At 40.9% G+C, this 18,579-nt stretch overlaps 1 protein-coding gene across 2 annotated transcripts in view; it reads right to left on the minus strand.

The window, feature by feature from the left end:
- Positions 1 to 1,798: 1,798 nt before the first annotated feature.
- Positions 1,799 to 18,579, minus strand: part of LOC106578944 (glutamate receptor ionotropic, kainate 2) — a 310,913-nt gene continuing 294,132 nt past the window's right edge. The window contains exons 16-17 of one of the 2 annotated variants that reach the window (XM_045701495.2): positions 13,271 to 13,524; positions 1,799 to 4,483 (exon numbers count right to left, since the gene is read on the minus strand). In XM_045701495.2, the coding sequence (XP_045557451.1) occupies positions 4,319 to 4,483; positions 13,271 to 13,524 (419 nt within the window). In that variant the 3' untranslated portion in view covers positions 1,799 to 4,318. Of the gene's footprint in view, positions 4,484 to 9,152; positions 12,744 to 13,270; positions 13,525 to 18,579 lie in introns of those variants that run through there. The other variant, XM_082961526.1, reaches the window with a different exon arrangement.

The raw sequence follows: 18,579 nt of genomic DNA on the forward strand, positions 1-18,579 counted from the left end.
CCAAAGGGACATTACTGCTCTATAAGCTTACATATTGCATAACCCTGTGTTGTATAGTTGTTGTATAGTATAATCATTTATTTTGCCAACATTCCTAACTGCTAATATAAATGCATTAATGGGTATGCATGGCAGATCTGCTGTACATTTTGTGTCTTTCAAATAGGAATCCTTTCACGTGTACCAGGCTGTTAAAGATGAATAACATTTACATTTTTTCAAAGAAACATAATAGATTGATTGCCCTTTGTGTTTTCATTCATGTCAGCATTTCCACAGCTGCTCTCCAGATGGAGGGATATGGAGTACAAAATGCAGGGTGAGAGCGCACAGTCAACATTATATGGTAAAAAGCGTTTTAAAAAGTACTGAAGGAGTCTTGAACAATTATCTTTCTGTTCAAATGCTGTGTTTTTTTTTCTTTTTGGCTCAATATCGACTTGTTTTGTTCTTCATTCGATTTTTGTGTTTATAATATATATAATATATATATATCCCATATTCCATCAGTCTTCTATTGTGTTTCATGTTCACTTTGCTATTTGTTCTGTTTAGAGTCAAGCTGTAACAATGTAATGGTGAAAAATCATTTTGTTTTAGAGTCAAATGAACGACACCACAAAGTTGTGAAGAATTTTTTTTATTTTCTTTAAACTTGTGCATCAACTTCAAACAGTAAACTGTGTGCACTCCATTTAGTTTTCATAACATGTTCAAAATTAGTTACAATGGCAAGAAAAAGTATGTGAACCCTTTGGAATTACCTAGATTTCTGCATAACTTGGTCATCAAATATGCTCTCATCTTCATCTAAGTCCCAACAACAGACAAACACAGTCTGCTTGAACTAATAACACACAAATTATTGTATTTTTCTTGTCTATATTGAATACATAATTTAAACATTCACAGTGTAGGTTGGAAAAAGTATGTGAACCCCTAGGCCCTGGGGGTTCACATACTAATTGGAGTTAAAGCTAATTGGAGTCAGGAGTCAGCTAATCTGGAGTCCAATCAATGAGACGAGATTGGAGATGTTGGTTAGTGCTGCCTTGTCCTATAAAAACACTCACAAAATGAGTTTGCTATTCACAAGAATCATTGCCTGATGTGAACCATGCCTCGAACAAAAGAGATCTCAGAAGACCTAAGATTAAGAATTGTTGACTTGCATAAAGCTGGAAAGGGTTACAAAAATATCTCTAAAAGCCTTGGTGTTCATCAGTCCATGGTAAGACAATTGTCTATAAATGGAGAAAGTTCAACACTGTTGCTACTCTCCCTAGGAGTGGCCGTCCTGCAAAGATGACTGCAAGAGCAGAGCGCAGAATGCTCAATGATTAAGAAGAATCCTAGAGTGTCAGCTAAAATCTTTCAGAAATCTCTGGAACATGCTAACATCTCTGTTGACGAGTCTACGATACGTAAAACACTGAACAAGAATGGTGTTCATGGGAGGACACTACAGAAGAAGTCACTGCTGTCCAAAAAAATACATTACTGCACATCTGAAGTTTGCAAAAGTGCACCTAGATGTTCAACAGCGCTACTGGCAAAATTACTGTGGACAGATGAAACTACAGTTGAGTTGTTTGGAAGGAACACACAATACTATGTGTGGAGAAAAAAAGTCACAGCACACCAACATCAAAACCTCATCCCAACTGTAAAGTATGGTGGAGGGAGCATCATGGTTTGAAGCTGCTTTGCTGCCTCAGGGCCTGGAGAGCTTGCAATCATCGACGGAAAAAGGAATTCCCAAGTTTATCAGGACATTTTGCAGAAGAATGTTAGGTTATCTATCCGCCAATTGAAGCTCAACAGAAGTTGGGACAACGACCCAAAACACAGATGTAAATCAACAATAGAATGGCTTCAATAGAAGAAAATACGTCTTCTGACCTCAACTCGACTTGAGATGCTGTGGCATGACCTCTAGAGAGTAGTTCACACCAGACATCCCAAGAATATTTCTGAACTGGAACAGTTGTTTAAGAGGAATGGTCCAAAATTCCTCCTGACCATTGTGCAGGTCTGATTGGTAACTACAGAAAACATTTGGTTGAGGTTATTGCTGCCAAAGGAGGGTCAACCAGTTATTAAATCCAAGGATTCACATACTTTTTTCACCCTGCACTGTGAATGTTTACACGGTGTGTTCAATAAAGACATGAAAATCTATAATTGTTTGTGTTTTATTAGTTTAAGCAGACTGTGATTGTCTATTGTTGTGACCTAAATGAAGATCAGATCAAATTTTATGAACAATTTATGCAGAAATCCAGGTATTTACAAAGGATTCACATACTTTTTCTTGCCACTGTAGGTGTTCTTTATTTTGTTAAATACATATTTTTCCATTTTTAAAACCACTTACACACAATTTCTCAGCACTGAAAACTAGCAGTCTATTGGAAATCAGGGGTGTAGAATGATAAGCATCATTGGCAGTCCTCTTCACTTCAACTTCTTTGTGTTTATATATATATAGGTATTGTTCTAATTATTGTTTAATCATTACTCTTCTTTCACCTGAAGTAAAAATATCTTTCTTTTAAATATGATTCCTTTACATGATAAAAATAGTTTTTCCAAAACATGTATTATGCCACTGAAGCTCAACCAGAATGCTCTGGAGACCCCATCGGTGTGAGGCCGGTCCATGGAGGGGTTGTTCTCGTGAACCCCTGGAGGGGATTGTGTTAGGCCTGACGGGGCTATCCTAGATGGGGCTGCTATCCCTTGGGATGCCCACACGGCCCACAGTGGAGAGAGAGGCTCGCTGTCTGCCATGATGACATCCGTGGTGCATTTTGTGTTGATAAAAATTATTACAAAATTTTTGATTTTCTTCGTACAAAACACTTTTTCATAGAAATTGCATTTGCACAAGTAAATGTGAGGATTTTGTTACTAAAATAAAAGCCACAAGAATACAAAAAGAAACTTGAGACTTGACATCAAACAAAAAAGAAAACCAAAAAATCTGTACCCATCAAATCTGAAAATGAGGTGTGTACTGTATCCTTGCAGCTGCTGTGAAAATCCAGTCAATGAAAATATAAATAAAATAATAAATACTTGAATAAATAAATTCCTCATGTTGTGTGACTGCTGTGAATTTTGTTTCAGATCCACTCCTGCTGTCCTGCTTTCCTTCAATTCAAACTACTAAGGTTTCCAAGGTTACTACTTTCATCATGTCTGCAACTCTTCATGTCACTTCCAGTTCCTATCACCTAATTCCTCTATTACATCACTGCCCCTCACCCGGTAATCTGTCTCTCTTCTATTTATATATGTATATATTTTTTTATTCAAAAAAAGTTTCCCATCCCCATAATTTAACAAAATGTTAGTACTCTGAAAAAAAGTTAATTAAATCCCCTATTGCCTGATGGATAATGTACTGTATTACTTCCAACAGTGAATCATATGAATAAACGATACCTCTGTACATGTTGGGAGCAGTTCTGTCCTGCTCACCAATGCGTTTTGGGCTTTGGGTTTAATTTGGAACTGGCTGTTTCTAGCTCGTCTGGTCTCCTTCTTCTTCTATGGTTAAATATAAACAAGATGTGTCCTTTACACACTCGCCAACTGATTTTCTCTCCATTTTTTCTATTAGTGTCTGTGTATGTGTTTTCTCCATAACTATGACTGAGGGATGTACGTTCTCCTGATTCTACCTAACCAAGCTCTCTGCATGTGGTCTACTCAGTGAGAGAGAGAGAGTGGTTGGGTAGCAGATAGAGATCACATGTCCAAATTGAATCAATATTTAAGGTACAACCAAACATATACCTGTATGATATTCTATACTTTAAATTTAACCTGCCCTCCCTCCTTTCCTCTGAATCGTTGGTTTATCTCTCTTCTTTTGATACTAAATCATGGCACCACTTGGTCACTCCTTGCTCAGGTGCATTGCCAGGTAGAGTAATGAGGTAACTCACATTGAATTGCTCCCAGGTTGGTTCAAGTTATTTCCACAGGAAACATTGTTGAATCTCTTTTCATTTCTAGCTTAGTGTTTCAAAACAACGATGCCAGACAGTCAGTCCAGTCAGTGATCAGAGCAGCTCAGCTCCTCTCTTCTCCACTTCTCTTTTCTTCTCTTCTCTTCTCCTTATCTCCTCTCCCAATCTCCTTTCCCATCTCTCTTAACCCCCCCGAAATACACTCACATAAATCAACTATCACCCTTCCTCCCTCCCCCAGTGTGTCTTCACCCTACACGCCTCCCAGTGACAGCAGAGAGAGAGATAGAGAGAGAGATAGAAAGAGTTAGAAGGATAGAGAGAGAGGGAGTCCTGTTCTAGGCCATGGTCTCTTTGCCTGGCAGTCTGCGGTCGTTGAAGGTGTGCATGTTGATGACGTCCTCTGTCTTCACCATGACGGGTGGCTGAGGCTTGTGTTTGAGGCGCCGCTGGCACTTAAGGGACACCCGCAACTCGTCCACCATGGCACTGCAGAAGGACCTCTGTAGGAGAGAGTGAAAGAGAGAGAGAGAGTCAGAAAGAGAAAGAGAGAGAGAGAAAACAGGGATTTCAGAGAGAGCCTCATCTAGTTCCAAACAATTTGGCAGTAATAAGCCCAGCAGAGCACTGCAGAGCTGCTACTTCCCCAGGGCAGGCTCTCTACAGCCCCCTCTCTGAGAGCTGCCATGGTGACACAGAGCAGGCAGGGGAGAGAGGAGCTGGCTCAGGAAAGGGTGGGTGGGCTGGGGCTGGAGTTCTAGCTGAGGCTGGGGGAGTTGGTTGGAGGTTGCATGTCCATAGTCTTTTAGTGTTGTAGGTGAAGGGGCTAGAAGTAGGTAGGAATCAGGACAGGATTTGCACTGGAGGTCGGCAGAGCTTCCTCTTGTATTGGGAGACAATAGATTTAGCAACTTCATGTTTTCAGTGAGATGAGAAACATTGACTTTATACACAGACTGTTATTGCAGTATTATATGTATCTTACTACAGCTGTGCAGCTATTTGATCATGTACAGCAACACCTGGTTATGGTAGCTTGCGTTAATAGCTTTAAATTATTAAAAAATGTGTTGACATACTGCTAATTAAAACATGCCTTTAGCCCTGGCAACGATTCAGTTTCAAATCAAGCACGGGTGTGAAGTTTGGTTGGTGAGTGGAGGGGCAGGGATGAAGGAAGGGCTAGATGGTCTAGGGGGGGTAATGCTTTGGGAAGGGTGGATTGAAGAGGGTTAGAAGGAAAGCTGTGCACAGTGCCGAATTGCTGGAGTCCATCTGGAGTCGCACACATGGCGAGCGAACGCACAGGCAAGCGCGCGCCCACACACACACACACACACCACACACACACACACACACACACACACACACACACACACACACACACACACACACACACACACACACACACACAGTGAGCATTCTAGGCTAGCTAAAGTGATTTCTCCATGGCAGATTTCCCCCATCCTTCTCTGCCAGGCAGCCCAGCCGGGGCCCAGGCCCATACAGCAGCATGACTTATTGATGCATATTACATCTCGTCTGACTCAAATCCCGTGTAGCTGCATGGCCAATTAAGCTGCTGCCTCTTCTTCTTCCTTCTCCTTTTCTCAAAAACTACTCTGGCATTTTCAAATGGTGCACTGAACAACGCAGAGTGACTCAACTAAATCTGAGACTGCTATTCCTGGAGGTACTATTGGGGAACCAGATTTCAAGGGACAAATATGTTTTTCGAGTCTAGGTTAAATCTTTCACATAAAAACACAACTTATATTTTGTAACGGCACTATGGTGATGTCTGGTACAGTATGTATGACAAATAATTCAGAACCTCAATTGAGTTGATAGAGAACCGAGAGACGTCTACCTTACTAGCTGGAATGTGAAATGGCTTCTGCCCACCTCAAGGAATTGAAGGCTGGGTTGGTCTACTAGCAAGAACACAGGGATGAAGACAACAGTGATGACTTTATGCTGCTAAGTCAGCCAGTGATTGAGTGTCATTCAGTTACTCATGCCAATGCTTACCTAACAGGCTGCCTTCTGCCTTTCTTCCTTATCTATGACCAATTGTTGGGTTATGACATTGCTATGAGTTGTCCTAATGAACAGGTATCTTACATTAACACATTCTATAGTTATGGCTATAGGACTCCCACCCATGGAAATGTTTTAATGCTTTCGCTTTCCAGCATACCAACAATCATTTCAATTCACCACCACTCAATATTCTATGCATATTGAGTATATGGATTTGGGTGTACAAAGGTATGTACCTATCTGAGTGTATATGATATTACATGTTAGTATGTGTGTATCATATTCATAAATCATATCTATATCATATTGTTTGTCTTCTTCTCACAAAAAACATACAGTAAAAAGCTACAACTGGAGTTGCAGGAATTACTCCTAGAAGTCCTGCTGATTGACTACAACCCTTTCAGAAAACATGCTTTTCATGGCTATTGATTTTCTCTGGGAAAGAGAGATTGAATAGCATCTTCTACCTAGGACACTTCTCCCCTCATGAAGCTGTGGGCTTAGTGGCCATCTAGGACCAATATAAAAGTCCCAAAAGTAAAACCCCACCCATCTGGCTTTCCAGGCAGGCTAAGAAAACCCTCCCTGACTCAGGGGACACATCTCCATCCTGGCTTCATGGCTGCTGGGCTCATAGTTGGATTGATGGTGGCTGTTTAGTGGTGGCCATTGAATTACAGAGTTTTAACGACCCCTTTTCTCCACCAACACCAGCCCAGTCCTGAGCTGAACAGGCTCAGGTCTCAGAGCACTTTGGGCTGGCTCAGAGGAAGACAGGAAGAAAACGTCCACTTAAGGAGGTGATATGGAGAAATAATAAATCCAACACTTTTACTGCCTTAAAGCTTTTTTACTACCATTAATGGACGAAGGCCCTGGTGGGTATTTTTCAGGCTGCCCAGTCAGTCTGTACCACCACGTACATGGATCTATAGACCCCACACCTGCTCATCAGGTTGGGTATAACAGCTGAGATGGAAAGACACCATAGTAGCTCCCACTCAATCTCTTACTCTATGATAGCATGTTGGAGAAATGGAGGGCAAGCAAGAGATGAATAATCACTTTTTTGTGTGTGTAGTCTATGGCTGTCTGTGTGTGCACATCTGTCTGAGCAGGTGTGTGTGTGTGTGTGTGCGTGCACAATCGGGGAGCTGGATGGTTCCTCACACACAGCTGGTGATCCCTGTCCCTGGAGAGCCAGGTTACTCTGCAGTACCCTCAGCAGCAGGCGGGAGGAGAGGGAAGAGCAGGAGGAGGAGGAGGGGGAAGAGGAGAAATGGAAGGAAGATGAGGAGGAGCTGAAGGAGGAAGAGGAGGGAGAGGTGGAGGATAACGAGGTGGAAGAAAAGGGGGATGAGGAAGAGGTGGAGGGGAAGAGAGGGAAGTGGACAACCATGGTGATCATGGTATTTTTCTGAAAGCCAGCCATGTTGTGATGATGGGAATGTGTGGACTTATGAGAGAAAGTCCTCATTGGGCGAACCAGAATGAAAAGCCTACTAAAACTTCAAATATTTCTCAGTCTTTTATTAAAGTTAATAACAAGTGGAAAATATTAGACTGAAAACCTAATTATTCTGTATCACAATCTGAGTTAAGTAAATTAAAATAATTTCAAATAAACATACAATTATTGTCATTACAACATATATTTTTGGATTTGGCAAATAATATATACAAATGTTGACATTATAAGGTGTATGGCTCATAACATTAAATAAATGACTTGCTATTTTTTATTTTTATCCTTTCTAATGTTACAAAGAATAAAGTAACAGTTGGATACACCTACTCATTCCCAGTGTTCTTTATTTTTACTATTTTCTACACTGTAGAATAATAGCGAAGATATCCAAACTGTTAAATAACACATATGGAATCATGTAGTAACCAAAAAAGTGTTAACCTGTTAGGGCTAGGGGGCAGTATTGACACGGCTGGATAAAAAACGTACCCGATTTAATCTGGTTACTACTCCTGCCCAGTAACTAGAATATGCATATAATTATTGGCTTTGGATAGAAAACACCCTAAAGTTTCTAAAACTGTTTGAATGGTGTCTGTGAGTATAACAGAACTCATATGGCAGGCAAAAACCTGAGAAGATTTCATGCAGGAAGTGGCCTGTCTGACAAGGTGTCGTTCTTCTTGTCTCTGTTTATTGAAGAGTGAGCATCTTAGCTGTAACGTGACACTTCCTACGGCTCCCATAGGCTCTCAGAGCCCGGGAAAAAGCTGAATCGTGGCTTTGCAGGCTCTGGTTGAAAAAAAGTAGCGCATTTGGATAGTGGCTGGTTACAGTACTGTGAGACTCAGGCGCGTGCCCGCGTCGACCGAATGCTTTGTTTTCTTTCCTCTGTTTACCTAAACGCAGATTCCCGGTCGGAATATTATCGCTTTTTTACGAGAAAAATGGCATAAAAATTGATTTTAAACAGCGGTTGACATGCTTCGAAGTACGGTAATGGAATATTTAGACATTTTTTGTCACGAATTGCGCCATGTTCGTGACCCTTATTTACACTTGGGATAGTGTCTTGAACGCACAAACAAAACACCGCTATTTGGATATAACGATGGATTATTTTGGACCAAACCAACATTTGTTATTGAAGTAGCAGTCCTGGGAGTGCATTCTGACGAAGAACATCAAAGGTAATCAAACTTATGTAATAGTAAATCGGAGTTTGGTCAGGGCTAAACTTGGTGGGTGTCTAAATGGCTAGCCGTGATGGCTGGGCTATCTACTCAGAATATTGCAAAATGTGCTTTCACCGAAAAGCTATTTTAAAATCGGACATATCGAGTGCATAGAGGAGTTCTGTATCTATAATTCTTAAAATAATTGTTATGTTTTTTGTGAACGTTTATCGTGAGTAATTTAGTAAATTCACCGGAGGTTTGCGGGGGGTATGCTAGTTCTGAACGTCACATGCTAATGTAAAAAGCTGGTTTTTGATATAAATATGAACTTGATTGAACAAAACATGCATGTATTGTATAACATAATGTCCTAGGTGTGTCATCTGATGAAGATCATCAAAGGTTAGTGCTGCATTTAGCTGTCTTCTGTGTTTTTGTGACATTATATGCTAGCTTGAAAAATGGGTGTCTGATTATTTCTGGCTGGGTACTCTGCTGACATAATCTAATGTTTTGCTTTCGTTGTAAAGCCTTTTTGAAATCGGACAATGTGGTTAGATAAAGGAGAGTCTTGTCTTTAAAATGGTGTAAAATAGTCATATGTTTGAAAATTGAAGTTTTTGCATTTTTGAGGTATTTATAATTCGCGCCACTCTATACCATTGGATATTGGTGAGGCGTTCCGCTAGCGGAACATCTGTCCCTAACAGTTTAAAAAGGCCCTAAAGATTGATGCTATACAACATTTGACATGTTTCTTCGAACGTAAATAGATTGATTTTTCATCATGAAATTTTTGTCGCGCTTCCTACATTTGGAGTAGCTTACTGAACGCGCAAACAACAAGGAGGTATTTGGACATAAATTATGGACTTTATCGAACAAAACAACATTTATTGTGGACCTGGGATTCCTGGAAGTGCCTTCTGATGAAGATCATCAAAGGTAAGTGAATATTTATAATGCTATTTATGATTTTAGATGACTCCAAAATGGCGGGTATCTGTATTGAGTGATGTATTTATCTGAGCGAAGTACTCAGATTATTGCAAAGTGTGCTTTCCCTGTGAAGCTTTTTTGAAATCTGTCACGCCGGTTGCAATAAGGAGATGTTTATCTATAATTCCTTGAATAACAGTTTAATATTTTATCAACATTTATGATGAGTATTTTTGTAAATTGTTGTGCTGATTCACCGGGAGTTTGAGGCAAAATATTTTCTGAACATCACGCGCCAATGTAAAATGGGGTTTTTGGATATAAATATGAACTTTATCGAGCAAAACATACATGTATTGTGTAACATGAAGTCCTATGAGTGCCATCTGATGAAGATCATCAAAGGTTAGTGAATATTTTAGCTGTATTTTTGGTTTTTTGATGCATGTCCTTGCTTGGAAAATGGCTGTGTGGTTTTTCTTGTGAAGTTTATGTCCTAACATAATCTAATTTTATGCTTTCGCCGTAAAGCCTTTTTGAAATCGGACAATGTGGTTAGATTAACGAGAAGTTTCTTTAAAATGGTGTAAAATAGTTGATTGTTTGAGAAAATGAAATTATGAGATTTTTGCTGTTTTTTATTTCGCGCCATGCTATTTCACTGGCTGTTGAATAGTGTGTCCCGCAGGTGGGATGCTCACGTCCCACCTAGCCCATAGAAGTTAAAGTAATGATGGAAAGTCATTTCTCTTTGCTTATTTGAGCTTTTCTTGCCATAATATGGACTTGGTCTTTTACCAAATAGGGCTATTTTCTGTTCACCACCCCTACCTTGTCACAACACAACGGATTGGCTCAAATGCATTAGGAAGGAAATACATTTTAACAAGGCACACCTGTTAATTGAAATGCATTCCAGATGACTACCTCATGAAGCTGGTTGAGACAATGCCAAGAGTGTGCAAAGCTGTCATCAAGGTAAAGGGTGGCTATATCAAAAACATTTTGATTTGTTTTACACTTTTCTGGTTACTACATGATTCCATATGTGTTATTTCATAGTTTTGATGTCTTCACTATTATTCTACAATGTAGAAAATAGTCAAAATAAAGAAAAACCCTGGAATGAGTAGGTGTGTCCAAACTTCTGACTGGTACTGTAAGTAATTATAAAATGCAAATTGCAGGGTGTGCGCTATCAAGCATGGCAAACCCAACAAAGAGATGCTTAGTAGAACATTTTTCAAGTTGACACTTTCAGCATCGTGGTGAAAATACAACCCTGTACTGTCAACACATTCAAGTAAAGGATCTTGTGCAATTAAATAAAATATCAGGTATTTTCAAATGTGACTAATTATTGAATTGATATGGGAATACTTGGTACACTGCATATCGTGTCAAGGTTTTACAATTAAAACAGTAGCAACGGGCCACACATACTAAAATACATGTTGTGGTTGTGTGACACTCAAACCTCTTGGAGAATGTCTATTTGCTTTAAAACATGTATTGCTTCTCAGATAATCAGACACAAAAAAATGATTGATTATGAGAATTTATGAAAAGCAATATACACCTTTGTCGGTTATCAATTGGATGTTAAAATACTGAGGTACACAACTTACATAATTGTAGCATATAGGCACAGGTAGTGTGAAAATAAAATGTTAAATGGACTGACAACTGACAACTAGTCAAGTCTTCTTGAAACAGATATGTGAGTGAGGTCTATTCTCTGTCTGGATATATCTGCTATCTGTATGACACGCTCCTCCACCGAGTTCTGAGCTGATAAGCGAGTGAAACCTATCTTCTTCAACTGCTGTGTCTGACACAAAGACATGCTGAAGAACACCAGGAAGAGATCATGATCAACATCAAACGATGTTGAGGTTTCTATTAAATCATCACTCTCCTTCTCTTTCTCTGGCTCGGCTGACTATTACTCTACTCTACTCCTCTACTCACTACCAACCTTCCTTATGGGTTATGATTAGCCGTATAGTTCTTTAGGATTCTTTAAATTACATCCTATTGATGGGGGACCTCCCCTCCTGTCTACCCTGGCTGGTCTGTGGGTGTAGTGCTGTGCTGTGTGTGTTGTCGTTGACAGAAGGACTCTGAACATCACTTCACGACTAGATGCTCTGAATCATCGATATGGGGGCTTATGGCCGAGCAGCAGCAGCAGCATCACTGCATTGTGCGATCGATGGAGGGTGTAGAAGAAAGCTCTTAGTGCAGGCCAGGCTCCTGTGGAGAGCTAAGTAGGGGTTGGTGTTTGAGATTTATGAGACTGTTGTTGGTTGAGAGAGCACTGTGTTAGACAGGAAAGGAAGGACAGGACGGGTCAGGACAGGACGGGACAGGAAGGACAGGACAGGAAGGACAGGGCATGAAACACAGGGCAGGGCAGGAAAGACAAGAGGAATCCCAGGAAGGACAGGACAGGAAGGACATGGGCTTAAGGGGAACATCAAAAGGTTTACATGTTGTTGATGATGAGTGATGTGTTGTTGTAGTCTTACACTTTCAATATGAGATTATTCAGTATAGTACTTAGTATGTTATAATAGCTGAAAGCTTACATGTGTTTCCAAAACCAAGCCTTCAGAGAGCTTGCAATTATAGCTTGATTCAGTTTGGCTTGTCTGTCCAAAAGTTTGTATCTGATAATAAGGATTGGGAGAGGATTGCTGTGGCTGTGTGTTGAGGGTGACATGAAGACGAGAGTGGCAAGGCATATGACTGGTGACATTTACATGAATATTATGGATCATGCATTTGGGCCAACCTTCCAATCCCATCGTGTGAAACTGTGCACCTATAGTTTTAGGGACACCTTTCGAACACATACACTCAACCATGCACCAATGGCAACTTTTCATTGAAACGTTGTGACCATAACATCGCTGCCAGTTCTTCCGACAGGAAACTTCCCAATCGGGAACTATCTGAAGTAAAAAAAATACAATTTGTGCATTTTTAGGTAAATGTAGATGACTGGAGTCTCTGGAGGCTTTCTGGAGGTCATTTGAGCTGGTGGTTAAAGTCTACAGGTAGCTGCTTGGAGGGTCCGTGGTGACAGCAGAACTCCTCACGCTTCCTATCACCTTGGTGCCGTTGGGGCTAAGTGGATAAAGGCAAGAAAATGAACCCATACTTACTGTGTCTTAAAGAATATGGTGCATTACTGTCTCTACATAAACATCAGTGTTTCAGGAGCTGACCTGACTATCATGTCAAATTGTCCTTGTGATCTCATTGTAACTAAAATGGCTACCATCTGTCTGTCCTTTTGTACATCATGTACATTCAAATAAGTGTTAATACTGAACACGTGTAAATGTCCCCTCCACCCATATCCAAACATCAAGTGCACTTTATTGAGTATGAGGTGAGGGATGGTTTAGTGCAAATACAACGAGACTAAATGTCTCTACTTTCATAATTTTGTGCTTTTTATGTCAGAAATAAAAATGTGATAAAAATGTTATATTTTGTAAACCACAAAATAAATGTAAGCTAGGCCAAAACACAACACTAATAGAAAAGTGGAAAAATGGTCTCCTTTTCAAAAATCTCTGTATAATAAGATCCACACACAGACACATTGTCATTGCAACCTGGCTATACGTGAAAGGATGTTGCTTTACCTTTTCCAGCTGTGCGTTTTGTTTGGATTTATAGATGAACTCTCCGACTGCCACGAACACCGACAGGACGAGTCCAGCCGCCAGGACGATAAAGATGCCCCCGATGTTCTGGACCCCCAGAGCGCTGGCCTCCTTATTCTTCTCATCCTCTGGACAACCGTTCCCCCTCCACCACTTCTCCTTCATCATGTGAAGCTTTCCTTCTTCCTGCAGCTGCAGGATCGCTATGGTGATCTTGTCCCTGTACGGAGAACCTGAGGGACCAAAAAAAATCAGGTGAGGTTGAGAAGGATAATAATTAGGAGGAAAGCGTGTGTGTGTGTGTGTGTGTGTACGTACGTGCGCGTGTGTGTGTACAGTACGTGTGCGTGTGTGTACAGTACGTGTGCGTGTGTGTGTGCGTGTGTTTGTGTACAGTACATGTGCGTGTGCATGTGTGTGGCACCAACATCCCAACCACAGTGTCCTGGCTGGTGCTGAATGCACCATAGATTCTCCCATGCAGCTCCCACGGGGGTTTCACAAACAATATACAAATAAACCCGGAATACATTCCAGGGACCAGCAATTTACATCCTTTTATCTGCTCCTTTTTTCTCTCATTAAAACTGGTTGCCATGCTTAATTAGCGGTAATGTCTCTAGTGTGCATTGTTTTGTTTTGCTTAATAAATAAATGTGCTACCGACATGTTGCTTTGAAGTGCTCCCTTCTGCCCCTATGTGTGTGTGTGTGTGTGTGTGTGTGTGTGTGTGTGTGTGTGTGTGTGTGTGTGTGTGTGTGTGAGCGCACGCACGCACGTTCACGACATCTCCTCAGTGTCAGGAGAATTTCCCAAAACACCCTGCAGCCTCCAGGCCTCCCCGCACCAGCCAGGTAAACAGGGCTGGCGTGTTCGTGTTCCCTGCTGGCCAGATCAAACCCAGTCACACGCAGAGGCTTCTGATTAGACCTGAAGGGTGAAACCAAGTGAAAACACTTGAAATCTCCCCGACCCCCTTTCATATCATCGACTGGAGAGCTCTCCCTGTAGCTAGGGGCCCATATAATCAGGATGTTAATGCTGCTTGAATTTTTTAAAACTCAATCACACTCCCTTATTATTATCTCATACACTTCAGAACTATAGCCAGCTTGCTGTTGAGGAGAGTTTAAAACAGGTCTTCAGAACTATAGCCAGCTTGGTGTTGAGGAGAGTTTAAAACAGGTCTTCAGAACTATAGCCAGCTTGCTGTTGAGTAGAGTTTAAAACAGGTCTTCAGAACTATAGCCAGCTTGGTGTTGAGGAGAGTTTAAAACAGGTCTTCAGAACTATAGCCAGCTTGGTGTTGAGGAGAGGGGAAAACAACTCTTCAGAACTAATGCCAGCTTGGTGTTGAGGAGAGGGGAAAACAACAATTCAGAACTATAGCCAGCTTGGTGTTGAGAGGAGAAAACAACAATTCAGAACTAAAGCCAGCTTGGTGTTGAGAGGAGAAAACAACTCTTCAGAACTATAGCCAGCTTGGTGTTGAGAGGAGAAAACAACTCTTCAGAACTAAAGCCAGCTTGGTGTTGAGAGGAGAAAACAACTCTTCAGAACTAAAGACAGCTTGGTGTTGAGAGGAGAAAACAACTCTTCAGAACTAAAGCCAGCTTGGTGTTGAGAGGACAAAACAACTCTTCAGAACTAAAGCCAGCTTGGTGTTGAGAGGAGAAAACAACTCTTCAGAACTAAAGCCAGCTTGGTGTTGAGAGGAGAAAACAACTCTTCAGAACTAAAGCCAGCTTGGTGTTGAGAGGAGAAAACAACTCTTCAGAACTAAAGCCAGCTTGGTGTTGAGAGGAGAAAACAACTCTTCAGAACTAAAGTCAGCTTCGTGTTGAGGAGAGGGGATAACAACACATGGAGATTGCCTGATGAATGTTAAGTATCAAGACTGTTTGTTGAGAAGCAGCCATGCAGGGAACAATACAATGCTACTTGTTAGTATGTATGAGGACCAATACTATAGCAGCAGGAGCTGGGCAGACAAAAAGGCACGCAGTGATTGACAATCTCCATAGTAACACTTCCTCACTGTGCTGTTGCTATGCCTTAAGAGCAGAGAACAGTGGTGCTGCGGTCACCAGGCCACCTTTGAATACTTTTAGATGTGTTATGTCCTTCATTGTCAGCTCAAGGCTTTGCGTGTGTCTCTCTCTCCCTCTTTTTTATCAGATCAACAACAGACAGGCAGAGCCCAGCGTACATGTTTGAAAACATGCATACCCATGGTGATAAATAATTTGAAACACACAGCACTCATATAACTCTCATATAATTCATTTCCATCTAAATACATTTCTCTTCAGGTGTCACATTCATACAACAGCTACTGTAGCTAGCCCTGTTTGCATCAGATCACTCAGTACTGTAGCTAGCCCTGTGTGTGTCAGATCACTCACTACTGTAGCTAGCCCGGTGTGTGTCAGCTCACTCACTGCTGTAGCTAGCCCTGTGTGCGTCTGAAAGCTCACTACTATAGCTAGCCCTGTGTGTGTCAGATCGCTCACTACTGTAGCTAGCCCTGCGTGTGTCAGATCGCTCACTACTCTAGCTAGCCCTGTGTGTGTCAGATCACTCACTACTGTAGCTAGTCCTGTGTGTGTCAGATCACTCATTACTGTAGCTAGCCCTGTGTGTGTCAGATCGCTCACTACTGTAGCTAGCCCTGTGTGTGTCAGATCACTCACTACTGTAGCTAGTCCTGTGTGTGTCAGATCACTCACTACTGTAGCTAGCCCTGTGTGTGTCAGATCACTCACTACTGTAGCTAGTCCTGTGTGTGTCAGATCACTCACTACTGTAGCTAGTCCTGTGTGTGTCAGATCCCTCACTCTCTACCTGCAGCCCTAGGACTGAGGAAACTAAGGAAAAGGCAGCCCTGAAATACCAGCCAGAGCCAGGTCTATGGTAGCAAAACAAAATGAGAAACCGCAGGGAACCCAGAATGGGGAGAAATTAATATGAGGATTTTCAGATCCAGCAAAGCTCCAGCAGCAGCTAATGGGGATCCATAACAAATACAAAACAATACAATGATATAACATTGTGCTGGCTTAGTTTATGGCTGGTTTAATCATTCAGTTCTATCAATTGAACAGCACTGCTGCAGAGGCCAAACATAAATATTCTGCAGGGCAGTGGAACATTTCAGTAGAATCTAGAATGTCATTGTCTGCACTTCATAATCCTCCATAACAACTAAATGGACAATGAAATCATGTGGTTGTGGTCCGACTGTCTTTAGATAATGATTTCTGCATGCCCTCTCACAATGTGACAGAGGATGAAAAGTGTAAGCTACCCAAACCACAGCTTGTACAGTTGAAGTTGGAAGTTTACATACACCTTAGCCGAATACATTTACACTCAGTTTTTCAGTTTTTAATCCCAGTAAAAATTCCCTGTTTTAGGTCAGTTAGGAACACCACTTTATTTTAACCTGTTGGGGGTAGGGGGCAGTATTTACACGGCCGGATAAAAAACGTACCCGATTTAATCTGGTTATTACTACTGCCCAGAAACTAGAATATGCATATAATTATTGGCTTTGGATAGAAAACACCCTAAAGTTTCTAAAACTGTTTGAATGGTGTCTGTGAGTATAACAGAACTCATATGGCAGGCAAAAACCTGAGAAGATTCCTTACAGGAAGTGCCCTCTCTGACCATTCCTTGAGCTTCTTGTCTCTGTTTACATAATGTCCTAGGGTTGTCATCTGATGAAGATCATCAAAGGTTAGTGCTGCATTTAGCTGTCTTCTGGTTTTATGTGACATATGCTAGCTTGAAAAATGGGTGTCTGATTATTTCTGGCTTGGTACTTTGCTGACATAATATAATGTTTTGTTTTCGTTGTAAAGCCTTTTTGAAATCGGACAGTGTGGTTAGATTAACGAGAGTCTTGTCTTTAAAATGGTGTAAAATAGTCATATGTTTGAGAAATTGAAGTAATAGCATTTCTAAGGTATTTGAATAACGCGCCACAGGATTCCACTGGCTGTTATGTAGGTGGGACGATTTCGTCCCGCCGATCCTAGAGAGGTTAAGAATGTGAAATGTCAGAATAATTGTAGAGAGAATGATTTATTTCAGCTTTTAATTCTTTCATCACATTCCCAGTGGGTCAGAAGTTTACATACACTCAATTAGTATTTGGAAACATTGCCTTTAAATTGTTTAACTTGGGTCAAACGTATCGGGTAGCCTTCCACAAGCTTTCCAAAATAAGTTGGGTGAATTTTGGCCCATTCCTCCTGACAGAGTTGGTGTTACTGAGTCAGGTTTGTAGGCCTCCTTGCTTACACACGCTTTTTCAGTTCTGCCTACAAATGTTCTATAGGATTGAGGTCAGGGCTGTGTGATGGCCACTCCAATACCTTGACTTTGTTGTCCTTAATAACCTCTTACATCTAGACGTTCCGCTAGCGGAACACCTGCTCCAATAGCCAATGATGGGCGTGGCGCGAATTACAAATTCCTCAAAAATACAAAAACTTCCATTTTTCAAACATATGACTATTTTACACCATTTTAAAGACAAGACTCTCGTTAATCTAACCACACTGTCCGATTTCAAAAAGGCTTTACAACGAAAGCAAAACATTAGATTATGTCAGCAGAGTAACCAGCCAGAAATAATCAGACACCCATTTTTCAAGCCAGCATATAATGTCACATAAACCCAGAAGACAGCTAAATGCAGCACTAACCTTTGATGATCTTCATCAGATGACACCCCTAGGACATTATGTTATACAATACATGCATGTTTTGTTCAATCAAGTTCATATTTATATCAAAAAACAGCTTTTTACATTAGCATGTGACGTTCAGAACTAGCAAACTTCCGGTGAATTTACTAAATTACTCACGATAAACGTTCACAAAAAACATAACAATTATTTTAAGAATTATAGATACAGAACTCCTCTATGCACTCGCTATGTCCGATTTTAAAATAGCTTTTCGGTGAAAGCACATTTTGCAATATTCTCAGTAGATAGCCCGGCATCACAGGGCTAGCTATTTAGACACCCAGCAAGTTTAGCACTCACCAAAGTCAGATTTACTATAAGAAAAATTGTATTACCTTTGCTGTTCTTCGTCAGAATGCACTCCCAGGACTTCTACTTCAATAACAAATGTTGGTTTGGTCCCAAATAATCCATTGTTATATCCAAATAGCGGCGTTTTGTTCGTGCGTTCAAGACACTATCAGAATGGTAAAGAAGGGTGACGAGCACAACGCATTTCGTGACAAAAAAATTCTAAATATTCCATTA

This window comes from Salmo salar, chromosome 02, assembly GCF_965601325.2.
Source record: "Salmo salar chromosome 02, fSalSal1, whole genome shotgun sequence".
Lineage (NCBI taxonomy): Eukaryota > Metazoa > Chordata > Actinopteri > Salmoniformes > Salmonidae > Salmo > Salmo salar.